Below are 26,907 nucleotides of genomic sequence, written 5' to 3' on the forward strand. Positions count from 1 at the left end.
ATATATATATATATATATATATATATATATATATATATATATATGGTTTGGAACAATAATAAATCTTTTTGTACTAAGCTATTACGTGTGAATCTTAACTAATATGTACTACTTGGTTAATTCATATCACTAATATGCTATAATGTACACCCTTCGTTAATGACTTAACAATTGTTAATCACTGCTTCAACACAATAAACTCCATTTCATAATAAATCAAGTGTAACGACGAATGTATTGATTCATAACTTCATTAGCGAAATATTTCGCGACAATTATGAAATCTCTAAGGTTTTGGATATTATTCATTCTCGTTTCAACCGTAAATCAAATGAGTTTAATATTATATTAACTCATTAAATCCATGATTACATCTGAAGGAAAATATATATGTACGTATATTCTCATAAAAACTGTAATTAAAACTCTTTTGTACAAACTGTTAATTGTGAAAATATTTTAACAGGTAGGTAATACCCGAGAAATATTCATATCTCACATTAATATGGTACATTGTACATTCTTCAAAATTCTTGAAAATACCTTAGAACTATAATCAACGATTCAGATTCGTTAACCCTAATAATGCTGATGAAGCAGCAAAGGCCGTAGATGGTCTTAATGACCAGAAGCTTGATAATAAAGAATTGTGTGTTGGAAAAGCTCAAAAGAAAATCCGGTATTGAAAGACGGATTGAGCAAAACATGAAGGAAGCTGTGGACAAATCACAAGGACTAAAACCAAAGAATCTAGATGATTCGATTTCTAAAGAAATCACAGAAGATCTCTTTACGTATTCTAAATCCTTACAGAAGAATTTTTCCTCATTATCATTCAATCTTAGAAAAATTCTAAGATATCATCGTATCTTTTGTTATAAATATCCTCTATATTTCTGAAGATATCTTCATAACAATTCTTATCAGCAATTAATTATCCCTTTGCGATATCTTTATCACATCATAAAGGAAACAGCTTTAGTTTCTATATTCTGTAAAATTCAAGTTTAAATTATAAATGTTTTGAAGAAGTGTTGGGAATTGAAGCATGAGTTAGTATAATATAATGACGTCAGGCCAACGTGATTATATTACAGTAAGTCATGCTAAATTTCTAATGGAAGATGATGATTCATAGACTTTATAATCATCATGTGCCATGTTACACGACTCTTACATTCTACTTAACCTCTGAACATATCAAGAACATATATTCTTGATAGTTCTATCCTCAGTAATTCTGGTAATTTAACAAATCAAATCATGATATTACGTTCCTTCCTGCTTAGAACTTTAGGTTCATTTGAAACTTCATACCTACGAATTCTGGACCATTACTTGCTTTACAAAAGCATGAAGCTGCGACATATAAGGGAAAATATAAAGCCCGATAACGACACTGAAATTAAAAACCGTGTACATCAATGCGTATAGCGACATAAAGACACGGGAGAATTAAAAACACTACCCCAAGGTAAAAGTAGAAGAAAACAAATTCCTCTGGTGGTAAATGAAAAAGAAGAATGACTGAAACGATAGTCAGAAAAATATCCAGCATAAGAACTGGATGGAGCATTTTCACAATCTTTGGAAGTATGAATTGAGGAAGAAAGTATGAAATGAGAAGTGGTGAAGATAATAAAACGGAAGAAGTTAATTTATATCGAAATTCCAAACGCAGCAATCGAGGCAATTCACCTCATTTAATCAAAGAAAATCCCAATTTCCGTAAATACCGGAGAATCAAATCTTATGGATTATGAAGATTTCTTTAAATCCCTTGAATTCCGAAAATATACTTAACCATGTCAAAAGTTAAGGCGAACATTTAATTTCCTCATTTCAAACTTTTGCGATAGCTTCATTTATACTCTTCCTGTAATTGAATCATTTCATCCATATTACCCAATGTTGATAAAACTCTATTTTTCAACTCATATTCATTATTCTTGTTGTAAAGAATGACGATCTCTATCAAATTTCATGATTATGATTTTCATGAACTCCTCTCTATTTTGTCTACCCTAATATTGTGGCATAAACGCTCAAGGTTTAAATAAGCTCACTATTATTCATAACTCATTTCATATGTACTGAAATGCTTGTATAGCATCATCATCTCTTTCTGAGAAAACCTAATCAATGATACTCTTGTTAATCCTTTAGATAACCTCCGCGTTAATGATAAAATGCACTTCATAGAAGAACCTGTAGAAATTATGGTTCGTATGATTTAAACTCTTGAAACAAAACAATATTCTATCCGTTGGAATTCACGCAAGGCCCCGAGTATACCTGGGAACGTGAAAACCAAATAAAACGAAAATATCCTCACCTGTTTACAAACAACGCCGACTGATGGCAACAACTAAATTTCGGGACGAATTTTTTTTAACGGGTAGGTACTATAACAACCCGAAAATTTCCGACAGAATTTGAACAAAATCTTTTCATGAATTCATTTAACCTCGACTAATTCCGATGATTTACGAACCATTATTCATTAATATTAATTCATTATATTAATATTATTATTAATATCATTTTTAATATATCACTAATCATTATTTACAAGTATTATTACTACGAATATTATTAATGATATTATTAGTATTATCACTTTTACTAAAAGTGATAAGATTATTATAAATATCATTATTATTAATACTTAACATTTATATTAATATAATGAAATATCATTATTATTTATTATTACCATTATAAAACAACTTATTAATATTTTCATTAATATAATTATTATTATTATTATTATTATTATTATTATTATTATTATTAACATTTTATAATGATTATTATCATTATAACTAATTATAATTAAAATTATCATTTTTATTATTAATATTGTCATATTAATATTATTATCATTATTTTTATCTATTATTATTATTATAATTATAATTATTATTAATGTATTTATTTAATAATAATAATTAAAAGTAAAAGACCACAAATACCTAAATTAGGTAATATCATTATCGGTATTATTTTTTTTATCGTGATTTCATATCTGCGTTTTCTGATTTTTTTTATATATTTTATATAAAGCAATTAGGTATTTGATTTTTATATAAACGTGATCCAACTTTTTTTTTATATATTCTTTTTCTTCCATGATCGAGCTTTTATATTTTTTCTGATTTCCTGATTGATTTCTTGTCGATCACATTTAGCTATAAAACAATTGAGCATTCCACTGTCATTCTCAATTATCAATTTAAACTGCAATGATCGAGTTTAAAATAGAAATATAAAAAAAAATATAAAAGTCGTACCCTGTTCTTATTCAATTTTTATAAAACTTCGAATTCAAAATTATTTCAAAAAGTGTAAATGCGGTCTTGTTAGGAATCGATTACTCAAACTATCTGCAAAGTCTAAGTTCTCAATTCTCAAAATCAAAGTCGAATTTTTGAGTCAAAGGTTCGAAACCAAAAAGTCAAACCTGTGTTCATCAATCAAATTGAAGTTTTGTAGATTGTTTCTGTCGAAATTGATGATTGAAAAAGTTTTTATGAATCATTTGAAACTAAATTCGTGTTATAACATTTTTCTAAAGCACACTAAAAATCGAAAACATTAATTTTTTTTTTAAAAATACACCTTCGACAGCAGCAGTAGCTGCGTTGATTTTTTTTTTTTTTTTCTTTTTCGCTTTCAATTCATTCAAGTGTCAATATGGATCGATTATATTTTAAAGTTCTAAAACCAATTAAGTAACATATTGAAAGCTTAGTTTGATCTTTGGTCGTTTGAGGATTTTGAAGAAGAAGAAAAAGGGTTCAGGAAGATATACGGGTTATAAACATTTAAGGGTAATTTAAAACAGAAAAGACATATACAGTGTACTGGTTAAGGGTGTTGATGGGTTTCGAGAGGTCACGGGTTCGAGTCCCATCTTTGGCAATTTTTTTGGAAAAAGTCTTATAAGGTAGTTCTTATTATTATTGTTATTATTATTATTGTTATTGTTATTATTAAAGTATTATTATTAGTAGTAATATTACTATTATTATTATTACAAAGTATTATAATTATTATTATTGAAAAAGTATTAGTTATCATTTATCATAATTATATTTACAAGTAATATTATTATTATTATTGTTGTTATTACTTAATATTATAATCATTACTAGTATTATTATAAAAATTGACATAAGTATTTTAATGGAATTAACATTATTATTATTATTTTTATCATTAATATTATTCCAAAAATTATCATTTAGATTATTATTATTATCATAATTATTATAGTTATTATCATTATTATTACTAGTATCAAGTATTATTATCAAAAATTATTATTTACATTATCATTTTATTATTATTAAAAGTATTATTATTATTATTAAGAACTATTGTTATTATCATTTTCATTAAAATACTACTGTTATTATAATTATTATTATTTTTACTACTAATATTATTATTACTATTACAAAATAATACAACTATTATTTTATTATCATTATTAAAGTCATTTTATCAAACAAATACTTATATATAGAATATATATATAAAAGTATATATATAGAAATATATAACAACTAAAATATATATATAAACTTATTCGATTACGAGTATATGTGTTAATATATATACTTGATATAGGTTCGTGAATACGAGGACAACTCTGTACTTGTTCAGTGCCATCATATGCATATTTACTACAAACTATCGTATCGTATCGTGAGTTTTCATAGCTCCCTTTTTATCTATATTTTTGGGCTGAAAATACATGCGCAACTTTTATAACTGTTTTACATGTTAGACACAAGTACTCCAACTTTTATGCTGAATACGTGCTTTGTCATGCTAAATCCCTGCCGTAATATCGTTAATTGCTTGGTGAACGCAAACTTAGTTATTATGAATAGCGCTATTGAGAGTAACGTCTCTAATCATTTGACCTCTGGTCTTTGGTTACATAATAATGATTCAAACTGACACTGACTGTTCAAGGTGTCTCGGGGTAAAATTCTGTTTAGTCGCGATATTACAAACTACATCAACTCTTTAGATTGATATGATGGGTATCAATCAACTTTAAACTTAAATCTTGTAGTCTAATACTATACTGAACTATTTTTTTTGTAATAAACCTATGAACTCACTCAACCTCGTGTTGACTTTTTAAGCATGTTTATTCTCAGGTACTTAAATATTGCTTCCGCTGTATATCTGCTACTTTGATGATGATTGCTTGCTATGCTTGGAGTCTTCATTACATATCATATCATTTAAAGACATTTAATGCTCTAAATACAATGTAATCTATTTACCTTCCGCTGCAAAACTCAATAAAACGTCTCATATAGAGTCGTTCTCGTTTATACAACTGTGATTTGATATAATTAGTCACAAATACCCCAGGCCCTATTTAGGGGTGTGACAGAAATGAGTATCTCGATCCGAAACAATAGATATAGGGACCCCATGTCTCGATATCACCTCCTTGATAAACAACTTGGACAAAGTCTCTGACGATATCGTTTCCCGAATGGGAAGAAACAAAGCACTCTTCGTTAATCTATCAACTATCACCCAAATCGTATCATATTGGGTTCTCGCCGTCTTTGGTAACTTGGTAATGAAGTCCGTGGTAATGTGCTCCCATTTCCATTTTGGGACTTCCAAAGGTTGCAACTTACCGTACGGCTTTTGGTGTTCGGCTTGACTTGCAAACACGTGAAGCATTGTTCAACATACTTAACAACATCACGTTTCATACCGGGCCACCAATACTATTTCTTCAAATCAAGGTACATTTTCGTCGCGCCCGGATGAATGGAATACTTTGACTTATGTGCTTCATCAAGTAGCACCCGCCGGTAATCACCCATCTTAGGCACCCACACTCTTCCTTGAAAAGACAACAAACCATGCGGGCCTAAAGTAATGAACTCCGTTTGCCCCAAGATTCGTTCCTCATGCTTGTTGTGAACATACGCTTCTATTTGAATCTCACAAAGCTTTACAAGAAAATCGTTAGTAATAATCATACGTAACAATCCCAATCGTAATGCCGGATGTTGACTCTTTCGGCTTAACTCATCCGCGACCACATTCGCCTTACCCGGATGATAAAGTATCTCACAATCATAATCTTTCACCACATCCATCCACCTACGTTGGCGGTAATTCAAATCACGTTGAGTGAAAAGATGTTTCAAACTTTTTTGATCCGAATAAATCGTACACTTGACACCATACAAGTAGTGGCGCCAAATTTTCAACGCATGAACTGTAGCGACCCGACAAAATCGTCATTCACGGCGCCGTCTACTTAGGTCCCGTTACATGGTCATAAGGCTTTAAAACAACGTTTGACCAAAAGATATGTCGCACTCATTTCAAATGTAAAGATTGTTCAAAGTTTATAAGAATTGTTCCACCACAAATTACGTTACAAAGTTATAAGTACAAATGAAACTTATGCGACATAATTTAAAAGTAGCCAAAAGACGCTCCATGTATGCATATATACTCAACATCCAATGCAAGTATCAAAATAATGAGCGGAAGCATGTATCACAAAACGTTCAGGGACCTGAGAAAAACATAGAAATCTGTCAACAATAACGTTGGTGAAATCATAGGTTTAAGTAAGTAAGTGAGTAAAAGTAAGTCGAACCACAAGATTTACATCAAAGATAAAATAGTAATACATTCTAAAAGTTAATATTCACGAGCACCCAATTATCAAGGCTTAACATTCCGTCCGTTGATACCCCATTCATAGTGCTAGAACAACACTGTTTCTCGAAAATATATTTCATCTGTGGACGGTCGCGAACCGTCCGAGATGAGGGTTTGTCAAACCCATATGGCCATACAACATAAGTTCACGCCTACACTTACACCCTGCAAGTGTAACTAATGATAATCGAATTGAGGATTTCGTTCTAAACTCGTATGTAGAATGTTTGTTTTCCTGTACTTGTGTTCACTTAGTAAAAGAAATGTTTATGTTTTCTCATCCCAAATATAAGTTCAAAAAGAGTAAAAGTGGGACTATGATCTCACCTTGAGTGCACGAGTAGTAAAGTACTTCAACAAGTAAACGTGTGCAAAGAACAATGCTAGTCTTGACCTAAACAATAGGTTGTATCAATAACAGTACACACGATAGGTCAAAGATGTTCAATTAGTCATATGGCTCGTTAAGACTCGATCATAATAGCATGTGAATCAAATTGTCATGTTTCATGCAAGGTACAAGTATAAAAGCATGTTAGAACGATTTCACAAACATTTGGTTAAGTTTGATTAAAAGTCAACTTAGGTCGGGTCAAAGTCAACAAAAAGTCAACACGTTCGGGTCGGGTCCCGAACTATTTTTCTGAGGTTTTTAATCATATATGAGCATGTTAGAACAAGTTTCATGTGAATCGGAGGTCCATAGCATAGCAAACATTTTTCGTAAAATGACCAACGAAGACAGAAGCCTGTCAGTGCATCTGGACGGCGTCCAGATTTTCTGGACGGCGTCCAGCTTTGAAGGCTGGGACGGCATCTAAATATCTAGACGGCGTCCAGCTTTGAAATATGGGACGGCGTCCAAGGATCTGGACGGCGTCCAGGTTGGTATTCCAGTCTGATGTAGTAAGTTTCTAAGTACACGAACCAAAAACCAAATAAACACAATTTATGATCCGCAAACAATCAAGTCAAGTATTTTATACCGTTGGGATGGTAATTTGACGAGGAAGACAACTAAACACATTTCAACAAGTAATTTAACACCTACAACAACCCAAAACCGCATTAAACGTTCATAATCAAAGGTTCAAGTTCTAAAAACGCATTTCATGATTCGGGTAACAAATTTACATGTATGATATGCCGTTTCGAAGGTAATCAAACCCACATTGCAACAAAACACTTATCAACGATATTTCATAGCATTTGATACATCAAAAGTTCATATAAAGCTTATCAAACCCTAACCAAAATCTCAAAACCAATAATCATGTTAATGTAAGGTTTTCATGTCAATCAACACACCAAAACGAAGTTAATGAAGTAACTAACACTTTGAACACACAACCATTAACATCTAAACACATTTTATCATTCAAAATCAAAGGTTAAACTAACCCATTTCAAGTGTTCATGCTAGTTACACCAAATAACAAGATCGAGCCTACAAATTACATACACGACATCACAATGAGCCATAGACACTAACTAACACCATTTCAAGTCAAAAACACGAATTTAGAGAAATCTAGAGTTTTAGAAATGTTACCCAAACGAGATGAAGTTGGTACCAAAATGAAGAGGATGAAGAGAGGATCACGAATATGTAATTTATTTTGTTGTAAGCCTCCTAGATCGAATTTAGATGATGATTGAATGAATTTGGTAATTGTGTGTGTGTTCTTGCTAGAGAGAAAGAGAGAGAGATGGAGATGGTTGAATGGTGGTGATTGGGGTGGACTAGTTGACCTAGTCAACTAGTTTGCCCCGTGTCAATTTTAGTCCCTCAAGTTTGAATCGGGTGCGTGAATTACCTAATCGAGATAATTTAAAACGCGTATTAACGAAAGATGTTATAAATATATAACGGACTTTAAAATGGTTAAACGGAAAGTAACTGGAAAAAGGCGGGATGTTACATTACCTACTCCTTAAAAGAAATTTCGTCCCGAAATTTAAGTAGGCGTAGTAGTCGTTGTTCCTTCCTCGAGATCTTGCGTTTCCGAATTTACGAATAGATGAGGATAATTCCTTTGCATTTGATCTTGTCTTTCCCAAGTAAACTCGGGTCCCCTTTTGGCATTCCAACGGACCTTGACAATTGGAATTCGGCTTTGTTTTAACGTTTTGACGGAGGTGTCCACAATTTCAACCGGTTCCTCCACAAAATGAAGTTTGTCATCGATAGTAAGCTCCTCGAGAGGGATGACGAGTTCGGGTTCGGCTAAACACTTTTTCAAGTTAGATATATGGAAAGTAGGATGAACGGAACTCAGTTGAGGCGGAAGATCTAAACGATAAGCAACGGTTCCAACACGCTCCAAGATTTCGAAAGGACCAATATACCGCGGATTTAGCTTCTCGCGTTTCCCAAAGCGGATTACACCTTTCCAAGGTGCTACTTTTAACATTACTCGGTCACCGACTTGAAATTCAAGATCGTTGCGTCGTTTGTCGGTATAGCTCTTTTGACGACTTCGGGCCGTCCTAAGCCTATCTCGGATTTGAACGATTTTCTCGGTGGTTTCGTGAATGTGTTCGGGTCCGGTGATTTGCAGGTCGCCTACCTCGGCTCAACAAAGAGGTGAACGACATTTTCGGCCATATAGCGCTTCAAAAGGTGCGGCTTTAATACTCGCGTGATAACTATTATTGTAAGAGAACTCGGCGAGAGGTAAGTGCTTGTCCCAAGCTTTTCCGAAATCAACCACGCAAGCTCGTAGCATGTCTTCCAAGGTTTGAATTGTGCGTTCGCTTTGTCCGTCGGTTTGTAGATGATATGCGGTGCTCATGTCTAAACGCATTCCCAATGCTTCTTGCAAAGTACGCCAAAATCTAGAAACAAAACGGCCATCTCGGTTGGAGATAATCGATAAGGGTACGCCGTGTCGGGCTACGATTTCTTTGATGTAGAGTTGTGCGAGTTTCTCCATGTTGTCGGTTTCCTTCATGGCTAGGAAGTGCGCGGATTTGGTGAGTCGGTCAACAATGACCCAAATAGTATCATAACCGCCAACCGTCTTTGGTAGTTTGGTGATAAAATCCATCGTTATCCTTTCCCATTTCCATTGCGGGATTTCGGGTTGTTGAAGTAGTCCGGACGGTCTTTGATGTTCGAGTTTGACTTTGGAGCAAGTTAGGCACTTTCCAACATAAGTAGCGACGTCCCTTTTAATGTTCGGCCACCAATATTGTTCTTTGAGGTCGTGGTACATCTTATTGGCACCGGGGTGAATCGAATACCTTGACTTATGGGCTTCGTCTAAAATAAGGCTTCGCAAGTCCCCATAACTAGGTACCCAAATTCTTTCGGCGAAATATCGGAGTCCGGTTTCTTTAACTTTGAATCGAGAGGTGAGGACGTTCAAGTGTTCGAGAGAGATGTTTTCGTCCTTGAGAGCCTCATCTTGGGCTACCCGAATTTGGCTATTAAGGTTTGTGTGGATGGTGATGTTTAAGGCTCGGACACGAAGAGGCACCGCTCTTTCTTTTCGACTTAAGGCATCGGCTACTACATTTGCCTTCCTGGGATGGTAACGAAGCTCGCAATCGTAATCGTTTAAGGTTTCAATCCACCTTCGTTGTCTCATGTTTAGTTGCTTTTGATCGAAGATGTGTTGAAGGCTTTTGTGATCGGTGAAAATAGTACTCTTGGTTCCATAAAGATAGTGTCTCCACATTTTAAGTGCAAAGACAACGGCTCCAAGTTCGAGATCATGAGTCGTGTAATTCCGTTCATGAATTTTTAGTTGTCGAGAGGCATAAGCAATGACTTTCTTCCGTTGCATCAATACACACCCAAAACCATGTTTCGAGGCATCGCAATATACAACAAAATCATCATTGCCTTCGGGAAGTGACAAGATAGGGGCGGTGGTTAGCTTTGTCTGCAAGATTTGAAATGCGGATTCTTGCTCGGTCGCCCAAATGAATTTCTTTCCCTTGTGAGTTAATGCGGTTAGAGGACGTGCAACCAAAGAGAAGTTTTCGATGAATCTACGATAGTACCCGGCGAGACCCAAGAATTGACGAATGTGAGTAGGAGTAGTAGGAGTCTCCCATTTACTAATGGCTTCGATTTTTGTTGGATCAACTTTAATACCTTGGTCACTTACAACATGACCAATAAATTGAACTTCCTTTAACCAAAATTCACACTTGGAGAATTTGGCATAGAGTTGTTCTTGTCTTAAAAGTTCAAGCACAAGTCAGAGGTGTTCCTCGTGTTCTTCTTCGCTTTTTGAATAGACTAAAATATCATCGATGAACACGATAATGAATTTGTCAAGATACGGTTTGCACACGCGGTTCATAAGATCCATGAACACCGTCGGTGCGTTAGTGAGACCAAATGGCATTACAAGAAATTCATAACTACCATAACGAGTTCGGAAAGCGGTTTTGGAGACATCTTCCCCCTTAACCCTTAGTTGATGATAACTCGAGCGGAGATCGATTTTTGAATATACACAAGACCCTTGTAATTGATCAAAGAGGTCATCGATGCGAGGAAGAGGATATCGGTTCTTAACCGTCAATTTGTTTAATTCACGATAGTCAATGCACATTCGTAGGGATCCGTCTTTCTTTTTAACAAACAAAATCGGAGCGCCCCAAGGTGAATGGCTAGGTTGGATAAAACCACGATCAAGTAGTTCTTGAATTTGACTTTGCAATTCTTGCATTTCAGATGGAGCGAGTCTATATGGTGCACGTGCTACGGGTGCAGCTCCCGGAATAAGATCGATTTGGAATTCAACCGGTCGATGAGGTGGAAGACCCGGCAATTCGTCGGAAAATACATCGGAATAGTCACTAACAATTGGCACATCATCGATGTGTTTCTCATCGGACTCGACTTTCTTAACGTGTGCAAGGATGGCAAAACAACCCTTACGGAGTAGTTTTCTAACTTTAATACACGAAACGAGGTTGAGTCCGGTGCAACTCTTATCGCCATAGACGATCAAAGGTTCACCATTCTCGATAGGGATTCAGATTGCGTTAAGATCACAAAGGATGTGAGATTTTGTTTTGGCTAGCCAATTCATACCGATTATTACATCGAAGCTACCTAGTTCCATGGGTATCAAGTCGATTTCAAACTCATTACCCAAAATGTTTAACGTACACCCCCGGTAATATGTGTCGGCACTCAATAGTTTTCCGTTGGCCACTTCAATGGTATAAGTGGTATCTAGTGGACGTGGTGGAGTATTAAAAGAATGAGTCAAAGTCTTGGATACAAAACTCTTATCGGCACCCGAATCGAATAAACAAGTAACATAAGTGTGGTTGAGAAGAAACGTACCCGTGACCAATTCATTATCGTCTCGGGCTTCCTCGGTGTTGATGTTGAAAGCTCGGCCGCGCGTATTGGGGTTATCTTTCCTCTTCGGGCATGCATTTCTATAATGGCCCGTTTGGCCACATTCGTAACAAGTGACCGTTTTTGGAGGATTGGGCCCCTTTCGAGCGATGGGGGTGGCGCTTGTGCAATTGTTGGCCTTATGACCAACTCCTTGGCACCGGTGGCAAATTAGCTTGCCGCATTCACCCGAGTGGTGCTTGTGACATTTGTTGCAAAAAGGTTGAGTTCCGGCATAACCTTTCTTGTCGTCGTTGTTGAAAGGCTTTTTGGTGAAGGTATTGTTGTTGTAGTTGCTTGATGGAGTGGCTTCCCATTTTCTTTTGTTGTTACCCGACTTGTCCTCAGCTTTAGGTGCCGGTACTACGATTTCGTCCACCGTCTCTATCAATTTGCGGGCCATGTTCAAAGCTTCTTGATGATTAGGGGGTTTGGATGACATTACTCCGTGTTTGATGCTCTTTGGAAGACCATCCATGTAAAGTTCAACCCTTAAAGACTCGGGGTTCACAAGGTTTGGGCACATCAAGGCTAGTTCAGAAAATCATTGATTATAGGCCTTGAGATCGTTTCCGACCGCTTTTAGTGTTCTTAGCTCTTGTTCGAGCTTTCGGGTTTCCTCGCGCGGAAAGTATTCGGTGATCATCTTTCCTTTCAAATCGGACCAAGAGAGAGCGTGGGCTTCATCGGTACCCACCGATTGTACATAGGTGTTCCACCAAGTGAGAGTGACGCTGGAGAAAGTGTGAGTGGAGTACTTGACCTTGTCTTGGTCCCGACAACCGCTTATGCTGAAAACGGCTTCCGTTTGCTCAAACCATCGAGTGAGAGCAACCGGTCCTCCGGTTCCATCGAAAGTGTGAGGTTTGCACCCCATGAAAGCTTTATAGGAGCATCCCTCGTTTGATTTATCGGCTCCATTATTGTTGTTGTTGTTGTTGTGGTTGTTATTATTATTGTTGTTGGATGAGTGACCGGCCATGGCCGCATCTACGGCGGTGGTTATCATGCGTTGTAGAGCTTGTTCGGGAGTTTCACGGCATGGCGCACGGCGAAGAGGCATTGTTCCTTCAAAACAAAAGAATACCGTTGGTTAGTATTCTAAATAATACTAACCGTGATATGGAATAATGATAGAGAGAAAATTTTCCTTGACTCGCCTTAAATTCTTTATGCCACAATGTCGGAACGTTCATATGAGTCACCGTAATATAATCCCGGAAATTTTATTACCCTGATGCATATGTGCATTCGACATCATTTCATATAGTCAAGGTGGCGTGTCAATCAAATTAAACAACGTGAGATTAAGATGAACTAAGAGTATATATGAGTAGAAGCGTTCGAGTATAATTGCACAAGTAGTCAAGTAATTCCTACTTCAAGTCTATATGTCGGTTGTAGTCTAGACTCACCAATGTACCCTATGACTCGAGGTTGACACCAATGAACTCTAAATCCCTACAACCAACGCTCTGATACCATCTGTAGCGACCCGACAAAATCGTCATTGACGGCGCCGTCTACTTAGGTCCCGTTACGTGGTCATAAGTCTTTAAAACAACGTTTGACCAAAAGATATGTCGCATTCATTTCAAATGTAAAGATTGTTCAAAGTTTATAAGAATTGTTCCACCACAAATTACGTTACAAAGTTATAAGTACAAATGAAACTTATGCGACATAATTTAAAAGTAGCCAAAAGACGCTCCATGTATGCATATATACTCGACATCCAATGCAAGTATCAAAATAATGAGCGGAAGCATGTATCACAAAACGTTCAGGGACCTGAGAAAAACATAGAAATCTGTCAACGAAAACGTTGGTGAAATCATAGGTTTAAGTAAGTAAGTGAGTAAAAGTAAGTCGAACCACAAGATTTACATCAAAGATAAAATAGTAATACATTCTAAAAGTTAATATTCACGAGCACCCAATTATCAAGGCTTAACATTCCGTCCGTTGATACCCCATTCATAGTGCTAGAACAACACTGTTTCTCGAAAATATATTTCATCTGTGGACGGTAGCGAACCGTCCGAGATGAGGGTTTGTCAAACCCATATAGCCATACAACATAAGTTCACGCCTACACTTACACCCTGCAAGTGTAACTAATGATAATCGAATTGAGGATTTCGTTCTAAACTCGTATGTAGAATGTTTGTTTTCCTGTACTTGTGTTCACTTAGTAAAAGAAATGTTTATGTTTTCTTATCCCAAATATAAGTTCAAAAAGAGTAAAAGTGGGACTATGATCTCACCTTGAGTGCACGAGTAGTAAAGTACTTCAACAAGTAAACGTGTGCAAAGAACAATGCTAGTCTTGACCTAAACAATAGGTTGTATCAATAACGGTACACACGATAGGTCAAAGATGTTCAATTAGTCATATGGCTCGTTAAGACTCGATCATAATAGCATGTGAATCAAATTGTCATGTTTCATGCAAGGTACAAGTATAAAAGCATGTTAGAACGATTTCACAAACATTTGGTTAAGTTTGATTAAAAGTCAACTTAGGTCGGATCAAAGTCAACAAAAAGTCAACACGTTCGGGTCGGGTCCCGAACTATTTTTCTGAGGTTTTTAATCATATATGAGCATGTTAGAACAAGTTTCATGTGAATCGGAGGTCCATAGCATAGCAAACATTTTTCGTAAAATGATCAACGAAGACAGAAGCCTGTCAGTGCATCTGGACGGCGTCCAGATTTTCTGGACGGCGTCCAGCTTTGAAGGCTGGGACGGCGTCCAAATATCTGGACGGTGTCCAGCTTTGAAATATGGGACGGCGTCCAAGGATCTGGACGGCGTCCAGGTTGGTATTCCAGTCTGATGCAGTAAGTTTCTAAGTACACGAACCAAAAACCAAATAAACACAATTTATGATCCGCAAACAATCAAGTCAAGTATTTTATACCGTTGGGATGGTAATTTGACGAGGAAGACAACTAAACACATTTCAACAAGTAATTTAACACCTACAACAACCCAAAACCGCATTAAACGTTCATAATTAAAGGTTCAAGTTCTAAAAACGCATTTCATGATTCGGGTAACCAATTTACATGTATGATATGCCGTTTCGAAGGTAATCAAACACACGTTGCAACAAAACACTTATCAACAATATTTCATAGCATTTGATACATCAAAAGTTCATATAAAGCTTATAAAACCCTAACGAAAATCTCAAAACCAATAATCATGTTAATATAAGGTTTTCATGTCAATCAACACACCAAAACGAAGTTAATGAAGTAACTAACACTTTGAACACAAAACCATTAACATCTAAACACATTTTATCATTCAAAATCAAAGGTTAAACTAACCCATTTCAAGTGTTCATGCTAGTTACACCAAATAACAAGATCGAGCCTACAAATTACATACACGACATCACAATGAGCCATAGACACTAACTAACACCATTTCAAGTCAAAAACACGAATTTAGAGAAATCTAGAGTTTTAGAAATGTTACCCAAACGAGATGAAGTTGGTACCAAAATGAAGAGGATGAAGAGAGGATCACGAATATGTAATTTATTTTGTTGTAAGCCTCCTAGATCGAATTTAGATGATGATTGAATGAATTTGGTAATTGTGTGTGTGTTCTTGCTAGAGAGAAAGAGAGAGAGATGGAGATGGTTGAATGGTGGTGATTGGGGTGGACTAGTTGACCTAGTCAACTAGTTTGCCCCGTGTCAATTTTAGTCCCTCAAGTTTGAATCGGGTGCGTGAATTACCTAATCGAGATAATTTAAAACGCGTATTAACGAAAGATGTTATAAATATATAACGGACTTTAAAATGGTTAAACGGAAAGTAACCGGAAAAAGGCGGGATGTTACATGAACCACCGCCGCCAATTCAAGATCATGAGTCAGGTGTCTCTTTTCGTGTTCCTTTAATTGTCGAGAGGCGTAAGCGATGACTTTACCTCTTTGCATTAGAACACACCCGATTCCATTTAATGAGGCATCACAATAAACCGTCATATCATCAATCCCTTCCGGTAATACCAACACCTGAGCTTGACACAATTTCTCCTTTAATAATTGGAAAGCAATTTACTGCTCGTTTTCTCAATTGAACCTCACGTTCTTCCTAGTCAATTTCGTCAAAGGAGAAGTAATTATAGAAAAGTCTTGGATAAACCGACGATAATAACCTGCCAATCCGAGGAAACTTCGAATTTTCGTAGGCGTAGTCGATTTTCCCCAACTCTTCACCGTCTCAATCTTCCCCGAATCTACTTGAATACCTTCTTTATTCACAATATGGCCAAGGAATTAAACTTCCCTTAGCCAGAATTCACATTTGGAGAATTTAGCATACAAATTCTCCTTCCGGAACGTCTTCAACACTTCACGCAAATGGTGTTCATGTTCCTTCATACTCTTAGAATAAACAAGTATGTCGTCAATGAACACAATTACCGACTTGTCCAACATAGGTTGGCACACTCGGTTCATAAGATCCATGAATGCCGCCGGTGCATTCGTGAGACCAAAAGGCATAACTACAAACTCAAAATGCCCGTAACGAGTTCGGAAAGCCGTTTTCTCTATATCTTCCTCACGGACCCGCACTTGGTGATAGCCGGACCGTAAGTCAATCTTAGAAAAATACGTTGCACCTTGGAGTTGGTCAAACAAATCGTCAATCCGAGGCAATGGATAATGATTCTTGATCGTCACTTTGTTCAACTCCCGATAGTCGATGCACATCCGCATACTACCTTCCTTCTTCTTCACAAATAAAACCGGAGCACTCCATGGCGAGGAGCTCGGGCGAATAAAACCCTTTTCAAGCAACTCTTGGGTTTGATTTAACAACTCTTACATTTTCGTCGGTGCTAAACGATAAGGAGTTTTAGCAATGGGGGTAGCCCCCGGAACCAACTCGATGCAAAATTCAACTTGTCTTTCCGCCGGAACACCCGGTAACTCATCCGGAAAAACGTCTTCAAATTCATTAACCACCGGAATTTCATGAATGGATGGTGGCTCATCACGAGTATCAACAACATGGGAAAGAAAAGCCATGCCGCCACTAACAAGGAAACGACATGCCCGTGCATAAGTGCATATCGGCACAAGTCTTATTTGCTTATCGCCGTGAATAATTAACTCTCCCCCACTTGGGGTCTTCACACGAATGAATTTATCATGGCATGCAATATCGACTCTATTAAGATCGAGCCAATCCATACCAACAACAATATCAAAATCACCCAAAGTCATCGAAATGAGATCAATTTTAAACGTTTCGGTACCAAACACAACATTACATTTTTTACACACATCAACCACTAGCACCGTCTTGCCATTCGCTATTTCGACTTCTATTGGACGACTTAACTTACTTAATGGTTTATTAAGTTTAGGCACAAGTTTTGGAGACACAAACGACAAATTTGCACCACTATCAAATAGAATCCTTGCCGGATTAGAGTTAACCATGAAAGTACCCGAGAAAACTTAGTTAGATTGCTTGGCTTCATCATTCGTCATCAAATAGTTGCGACCCCTAGCCGTACCCGCCACTGTCTCTAGTCGCTTAACATTATCATTGCGCAAATCGGGACACTCCGGCCTCTTATGCCCTTCTTTACCAAAATTAAAACAAGTGAGCTTGGTTGTGGATGATGGTTTCGGGCACTCACGAGCCATGTGCCCCTTTTGCCCACAATTGTAGCAAGCATAAGTAAAATCTCCGGAAGCACCCTTCTTCACACTACCAACACTCTTGGAACCCTTCTTGTTCTTCTTGTTTGAAAAGTTCGAATGACTAGTAGCTCCAAACTTCCTCTTGCCAAAAGTAAAGCCACTCTTTCTCAAGATGAGCAACTCGAAACCTTTGGCCATATCAAACAACTCATCAAAGCTTTTCACCACGTTCACACTAATCTTTTCTTGATAATTGTCATTCAAGATTTGATAGAAGTCTTCCTTCAACATTTTATCATTCCCGACATACTTCGGGCAAAATTGGGTTTTTGACAAGAAAACGGATTTAAGGGTGTTCAAATCCATCGACCCTTGCCTCAAAGAACGTAACTCGTCCTTAAGTCTAGTAAGATCGGCCGAAGTTCGGTACTCTTGGAAAAACTCCGCCTTAAACTCTTCCCAAGTAAAATCCATACATTGTTCTTCACCATAAACTTGGATTTTTGCATCCCACCACAATTTAGCGTCACCTCTCAACATGCTACAACCATACCTTGTCTTTTTATCAAGCGGGCATTCACAAGTACGAAAAGCCCCCTCCATATCGGAAATCCATCGGGCACTCTTAAGTGGATCCCGTTCGCCCTCAAAAGTGGGAGGTTGAGCATCTTTGAAATTCTTATAGAAAAAGTCTCGTCTTCCAACATTGTCCTCTTGAAGGACAACTTTTATTTGCTCCTTTACTACGTTGACTAATTACTCGTCAATCGTATCTAGAAACATCTTCTTAACATCTTCTAGGAAATACTCATGATGACTTTTCAAAATGTCCTCAACCTTGGCCGTGAACTCGGGGTCCTCGCTCGTGCCCCCATTTTCGGTGTCGTGTCCGTTTCTCATATTCATTCTATAAAACGGAAGAGGTTAAACAACGAAACGAAAAGACATGACACATATATATACACATATACACCTTACCGCCCCATCTTGCTCAACAATTGTTGTACATCGCTTGTTTGACACGATTCGCACCCGTAATAATGGTAGCTAGTCATTACTACGCGAGCACATCGCATTAACTCACTAGTACAACGTCTATCTCGCTTGATGATTGCAAATACAACACAAAACAAATAGCGCAAGGTTAGTTCACATAAACCTATGCACTAATAATTCCCGATCCAACCCGAAGTCCTACAAGTCCCGCATAAAGCACACACACAATAAAGTCTAAGTCTAGGCACCTATCTCAAGTCGCCTAAATCTCTTAGACCATGCTCTGATACCACTTGAAACAACCCAACCCGTATTCCATACGATATTTTTTTTTTTCTGAAATGATAAACCGTTAGTGCCAATTTAAACAGTTACATAACCCATTAAACAACATCACAAGTAAAATGTTTACAAACGGCACGAAGGCCCTTAACAAATGTAATACAAGTTTGACCCATTCACAAATGATAGTTTTAAACCAAACAACACTTCGAGCATGGTTTGGGGCTAAACTACCCAAAACACTACGCCAACTTCAAAAGCTTCGACAAGCATCAATAAGGGACACCTAGTGCCCAACAACCCCTTTTCGCTTAACCGCACCTGCATCTAAAAAGATAAACAATGAGAGGGGTAAGCTAAGGCTTAGTGAGTGCAACAATTACATGATTACATATACAACCTACTTACTTGCAATCACTTACGCATTTACCGCATACATGCTAGCAATATAAATAATCATACCATCGCAAGTATAATAACTAAACTTCCAATCACACGAGCTAGCATAACGATAGCATATAACTCGAACAATATAATATGCTACAATACAACGCACAACCATGGTTAACCAATCGTACAAGGAATGGTAGTTAAATTTCCCATCGGTGTTCACAACAACCGTTAGTGCACTTAACACGTCGTACACTAACCTCACGGGTGGCATCTTAACACGTCAATACTTTACCCCGGGTGGTGTCTTAACACATCGACACTTCACCCCGAGTGGTGTCTTAACACGTCGACACTTCACTCGTTACATCCCTCGGAGTGGCATCTTAACACGTCGATGTTTCACTCCCGAGTGGTGTCTTAACACATCGACACTTCACTCGCCACGTGAGAAGTGGTGTCTTAACACGTCGACACTTCACAACTCATACCACACAAATAAATACATCATATATGCACGCATATAATTATTCCACTCACCTTATCGCCTTTGGTGATCTAGTGAATCAAGCTCGCAACCTTCAATGAAATGCACCTATCACATTATGCATTTAATTAACATACAACCTAGTGGAATTAACCAATATCACTCAATCCTTGAGCATTTAATGTCCTAACCGCATTAAATGACTCACACCCACCAAACCGCCCATAATGGCCATGACTCGTCCTAAATCACTAAAAGCTAGTGATTGGAGCCTAATATCACCAACTAACACAAACTATGGGTATTTCATACCCATTTCACCCAATTAGGTCAACCATGACTCATTTGACCCATTTTGACACTTATACACACAAACTTGGTCAAACTTAACCCTTTAACAAGCTTTCATCATTTATAAGTGTGTTAGTGACTAGCAACTCAATTTAACACTTACAAAACTCCAATTACATGAACAAACCCTAGGTTAACACCATTTGAGTTTTCATACATCAAATTAACCCAAATCCACCTATTAAATCCCCAAATGGGCCTTACAAGTCCCAAATGGCCAAACCCTAGCCATAAATTAACTAAAACTCAAAATACGGAGTTAAGACTTACCAACACTATCCACTCGTAGCCAAGAGCGAGGAGAACAACTTTAATTCTTGCTCAAAAGATCAACTCTCAAATCTTCACTCTCAAATCTCACTTTGAATCCAATTGAGTTTTTATGTTTTGAGAGGAAAATAGAGAAGAAAATGGAAAAGAAAATGAATAGAAAGGATAAGTGGCTGAGACTTAAAGTCTCAATCAGATTTACACGCGAAAAGACGAAAATACCCTTGATTTACTCTTTTTAAAAGTTAAAACCGAAACCAGTTCACCCAGTGGGTCGCGGCGCGACCCCATATGTCGTGGCGCGGCAATGCACATAAAATTTGAGCTGTTTAATCTGGTTCCTGACTCTTGATTCGCGTTATATGTCGCGGCGCGACCTTCCTCTCCGCGGTGCGACAATGGCTGCAGTCTGACCACGTTTCCATATTTTAAACTCACAAAGATTTACACGACTTTTAAGCTTCATTCTCGCTTCTCATATACACTAGACTTCATCCTAAGGCCTCGCCCGACTTAACGCCATCAAAACTCATGCATATACTTATACATGCATACCTTCTTAAGCATATACATTATATTCATATATACATTTACACAACAGCTAACACTTATGTTTATTTATCATAAACAATGAAATATAAACGTACAAATGGTTAAACACGTACCTTTAGGCATGTACGGGAAAAACAGGATGTTACAACAAGCGTCAACAAAAGAGGATTACAAAATACTACCGAGGAGGACTGCACCTAGAAAGCTACAAACATACACAACTATCTATAACCAAGCCTCTAACGAACTATAAAACAAACCTTAAACAAACTAAATAAGCTGACAATACTCGGAACTAAACAAAGCATGAAAGAAAAGAAACATGGGCTAAAAACAAAAAGTTATGCTAACAAATAAGAAAAAACACCTTTAACCAACGTTCAGGTCCACTTTCTTCAGTTTCTCGTTCACAATGTCTCGTCTTATTTCTTGCCCGAACGATTGTCGATCCTAAAAGTTAAAAATTTAGACGAACTATCTCCAACCAACATTGTCGTCTAAGGAGCTTGCAAAGTTCGGTCCAAAAGACCTTGAGAAAACCTTTTACCATTTGAAATTGAAGTCGCGGCAATCGAACATCCAACCTGTTCATCGACCACAGATTCTTCAAACAAATTTTGTATCGCCTCTCTGATGTCAAGATCCTAAACATTATCGTGCAACTTAAACGAGCACGACTTGGCCTTTGTTTGCTCGTCCCCCTTCGGATCAACAATACCCCGACACCTTTCTTTCTTTGATCCATCAACACAATATGTATCTACACCAGAATCTTTCAATTTCTTTGTGTTCATGTGAACCCATTTACGACAAAACCGTTAAACGAAGCGCACAAGCGAAAATTAATCTACCTCTTCAATCATCACACTACAAGAAAAAAGAGAGAACGTGCGTCGAAGGCATTTGCGACTACTAAATCTCGCCGCAAATAGACACTCTACACGACAAAATTTTCACCTTTTGACCAGCAGCTGGGTCCACCAACCAATTGCGACGAAACTTTTTAAGAGCATTGCCGCAAATGAATTAATGTATTTTCTTTTTCATTTTCCTTCTGTTTAAAATCTGGTCAAAAGTTGAAAATTCAATTACGGTGCCTAATATCGCCACAAATAGCCGTCGTATTATTTTTCACGTTGAAATTTTCCCTCCAGTCTAGTTCCCCCTTGTTTTTCCCTCCTTAAATGACACTATCGAGGCATGTCGCCGCAAAGGGTCTCAAGCATATTTTATATAATTAAGAACCACATACATAATGATAATTTTTTTTTTTGAAAGGCAAACACATACACCCACCTACTACTAACACGAATATATAAACCACGAAATGTCCTAAGCCGGACTCGGACCCTCAACCTCAAGGCTATGGTCAACTTGCTGTTATCCAAACATCAAGGTCAGATAGAAATCCAAGTCAACGATTCTATGGTTGTCTCTTATCCAGTATAGTAAAATTTTTGTCAATTTATATTTTTCTGATCGGTAACGAAATATTATATCATTAACTAATTGTCTTTTTTTTTTTAAATTTATGGTTATCTACTTGTGATTGGATTGTATGACATCCACCTATGTGTAATATGACAGTGCAGATTATACCTAGATTGTTAAGGACGAAGAATACTTTTGAAATTGAACTCAAAATTTCACAAGATCAAGTTAGAAGGACGTACCTGATGCTATTAGTGTATATGTAGTATTTGTGTTGTTTTTCTTTTTAGTGTAAAAAACTTTAGGGGAGAACCTACGAAGTCGGTGTATTTGCGGCGATATCTCGCCACAAAAGGTTATTGTGACGAATTGTTTGGCCAATTGCGGAGAGAAAACTTGCTACAAAATGGCGTATTCCCGGTAGTGTCAACGACAACTTCATAACCATCTTTATCCCCAGAAGAAGATTCGACCTCTTTTGGAGCCTTGTTAATCTTATCCATTCTCTTTAAAATGTCCGAAAAACCAATTTTATTTGCCTCTCCATCTACGAAGCCTAAAGAAGATGTATTCTTATTTAAATTATCATCCGACACATTAAAAAACACATCATCATACTCTAAGGAACCAAACATGATCCCTGGTTTCTAGCTAACGAAGCCTCCCCATGATCTGATTCTATCATTCCGTCTATAACCGAGTTAACAAGGCAATCATTCTCAACAACATGACCCTTCATTAAACTAGTAACCGAATCAAATTGATTAAAATACACTGACTCCTTCCCAAGACGAACAACATCCTCTATGACTTTCGACTCACTTGTCACCACAAACCTATTAGTAACCTCTAACAAGTGTTGATCGAAAGCATCAAAAATTATACGTTTAACACTCTTAGGATCCGATAGTTCCAACACCTACACATTGCACTTAGAGTACACCGCATCCACCAAATAAATAATGAACGATTGATTCTAAGTCTCTGACAATTAATCAACAATTCAAAGTACTTTTCTTGAATATTTTTAATAATGTTTTGCTAATGTGTGAACGCCCTTGTGACACCCACAGTTAGCTTAATTTAAAATTCTTGGCAACTTGCCAAACACTTAATTTGAATCAACAACCATTGATTACTTCCCAAATAAATTGCGGATTTCTACTTCTACCTTTATTTCTAATTTCTAATTTCTAATTTCTAATTCAATAAATAAATAAATATAAAATAATAATAATGAAAAAGTTGGCCAAGTAGCCAGCATTTTGTTACACAAGTGACGCCTACACGCAAAGCCATATCTTCATAACCGACTCCTACTTTATTCACTTCCTCCACCACTTGTCACTCTAACTTCCCTTATTTTCCCCCACAATCTTCACGCAACTTCCCTCCTTATTTTATCACCAAACAATCACTCCCCCCCTTTCTATCCATCTATCTATATATTTAATCTCACTCAATTTCATTTCATATCAATTCAATTAATTTCACAATTTCAATAATAAATAATTCTCTAATGGCGCTCGAAGCTTTAAATTCTCCAACTACAACACACAACGCTCCTTTATTCCGTCAAGATTCATTCAATCATTTACGTTATTTGAATTCAACGTCGTTTACAAAAGGAAAACGCTCAAAACGACCTCGTATCGATCATCCACATACGGAAGAAGAGTACCTAGCTCTATGCCTCATGCTCCTCGCACGTGATCATACACACAGTTCACCTCTTAATAAGGTTGTTGATGTTACTTCATACAAGTGTAGTGTGTGTGATAAGGCTTTCGGATCTTATCAAGCACTTGGTGGGCATAAAGCTAGTCACAGGAAAAACAATTCCGTCACTGCTGACGTGGAACAATTACAACATGCGTCAGCTGCCACGTCAGTTTCTAGTGGCGGAAGGAGTCATGAGTGTTCTGTTTGTCATAGGTGTTTTGCTACCGGGCAAGCGTTGGGTGGGCATAAAAGGTGTCATTATGAAGGTACTATTGGTGGTGTACACGTCAGCAAATCGAATCATAGTCAACGCGGGTTTGACTTGAACTTGCCGGCCTTGGCTCCGGAAAATATGGTTTCTGGATTCGGTGATGATGATGATGATGATGATGAGGTGGAAAGTCCTCATCCTGCTAAAAAGTCAAAGTTGTTTGATCTTTAATTAGATTATTATTATGAAAACACTGATTGTTGGTGTTGAATTACTGCAATTTTGTTAATTAGAAAAAATTGGTTCTAGTTTGTTTAATTCTTAATATTTATGATTAATAGTATTACCAGTAGTTATTTTCTGTTTTGTTATATAAAAAATTTGTAATTTGTAATTGTTATTAACCAATTAATCTTTGGCTCTTAGCTACCGGAAGTTAATGTTATTTTTTTAATTGAAAGTATAGTTAGAGTTTGTTTTTTATTAACGGGTATTTGACCCTGCGAACCCACTTATAATCTCAGGGGATCAATCAGGGCGACTAACCGGTTTGCAAGTAGCCTAAAGTCGAATTACCGACTCGAACCTATATGGCAACAAACTCACAAAGGGATGTATTTTTTAGGCTCTTAGGATTCGAACTTGTGATCTCTTAGTATTTTCACCCCTAGAAATCATGTCCTCACCCATAGGCCAATGGTTAGCATTGAATTGGGTTTTGTTATGCAGTCACAAGTTGAGCATCTTAATCAGCAAAAAAGATATTGAATTTAAACCATGTATAGTGGATTAGTAAACTTTATAGTCTTGTAGTAGTTTCTTTAATAGACGCTTCTGGGATATTCGAATCTTTCTAGTAGAAAGGTTAATGGTTATGGTTAATTACCATTAAAAAAATTCATTAAAGTGGGCGAACGCATGGTATACTGGTTAAGTGGTGATTCCTGGCCAAAAAGGTTGTGGAAAATGGATGTTGTTATGGATGACACATGTAGCGACCCGACAAAATCGTCATTAACGGCGCCGTCTACATAGGTCCCGTTACGTGGTCATAAGTCTTTAACATGACGTCTGACCAAAATATGTCGCATTCATAAGTAAAAGGATGTTTCAAGTTTACAAAAGTAGTTCAAAGACTAGTTACATTACAATGTTTAACATACGAATGAAACTCATGCGACACAATTTAAAAGTTGTCAAAAGACGCTCCAACTATGCATGTATACTCGACATCCAAGCAAGTATCAAAAAGAGTGCGGAAGCATGTATCAAGTAGCGTTCAAGGACCTGAGAAAACATATAGAAACTGTCAACGAAAACGTTGGTGAAATCATAGGTGTTAGAGTAAACGTTGCATTTGAACCACAAGATTTAATATAATATGATTATCAAAATCATTTGCATTCCAAAGTTGTTATTTGTTTCTCGGGCACTCAATTATCAAACTTAACTGTTTTGCACCCTTTGCGTAGTGTTAGAACATACACTAGACCCGAAAATATATTTCATCCGCTAACGGTAGCGAACCGTCCGAATGAGGCTCGTCAAACCCATGTGATCACATAATATAAGTTCACGTTTACACCCTGCAAGTGTAACTAATGATAATTGAATTGAGGATTTTTGTTCAAACCCGTACGTGGAATGTTCGTTTTCGTACTTGTGTTCAAAGTGTAAAAGTATGATACGTATATGTTTCTCATCCCATAGTTTAAAGCATAAAAGTTGTTTAAAAGATGGGACTATGATCTCACCATGAGTGCACGTATGAAAAGTACTTCACAAAGTAACGTGTGCAAAGGACAATGCTAGTCTTGACCTAAACAAATAGGTCGTATCAATAACGGTAAACACGATAGGTCCAAGATGTTCAATTAGTCCTATGGCTCGTTATGACTCGATTATGTAGCATGTGCATCAAATTGTCAAGTTTCATGCAAGATACTAGTATAGAAACAAGTTAGAAAGATTGCACAATCATTTGGTTAAGTTTGACAAAAAGTCAAACTTTGGTCGGGTCAAAGTCAACGAAAAAGTCAACACGTTCGGGTCGGGTCCCGAACTATTTTTCTGTGTTAGTTATTCATATATAAGCATGTTAGAACAAGTTTCATGTGAATCGGAGGTCCATAGCATGCCACACATTTTTCGTATATTGGACAAGGTGGTCAGAAGCTGGACACGCCTTATGTCGCGCCGTGACAAAGGATGGCCGCGCCGCGGGATTACATGCGAGCTGGTACCTGGCCAGTTTCAGTTTTTTAAGTCTCAACCCAAAACCTTTTTATGCATAAAACACAAACCGCAAACACTTAGAACTCGCATCTTATATCGTTGGAAAGCTCTTTTGACAAGGAAAACAACTAATCACATTTCAACAACCAAAAACATCATTTGTAACAATCGGCTTTCCAAAATAAATGATCAATTAATGTTCA

At 37.0% G+C, this 26,907-nt stretch overlaps 1 protein-coding gene across 1 annotated transcript; it reads left to right on the forward strand.

Annotated features, from left to right (window-relative positions):
- The first annotated feature begins 23,915 nt into the window (after nt 1–23,915).
- On the forward strand, nt 23,916–24,849 carry LOC139892253 (zinc finger protein ZAT10-like). Its single transcript, XM_071875297.1, has one exon. It carries the CDS (start codon nt 24,056–24,058, stop codon nt 24,698–24,700), a length of 645 nt encoding a protein of 214 aa, XP_071731398.1. The 5' UTR covers nt 23,916–24,055; the 3' UTR covers nt 24,701–24,849.
- The last annotated feature ends 2,058 nt before the right edge of the window (nt 24,850–26,907 follow it).

Source organism: Rutidosis leptorrhynchoides, chromosome 2 (genome assembly GCF_046630445.1).
Source record: "Rutidosis leptorrhynchoides isolate AG116_Rl617_1_P2 chromosome 2, CSIRO_AGI_Rlap_v1, whole genome shotgun sequence".
Taxonomy (NCBI): domain Eukaryota; kingdom Viridiplantae; phylum Streptophyta; class Magnoliopsida; order Asterales; family Asteraceae; genus Rutidosis; species Rutidosis leptorrhynchoides.

Coding starts and splice junctions, on each gene's coding strand:
- LOC139892253 (XM_071875297.1), top strand. CDS start 24,056: ATGGCGCTCGAAGCTTTAAATTCTCCAACTACAACACACAACGCTCCT.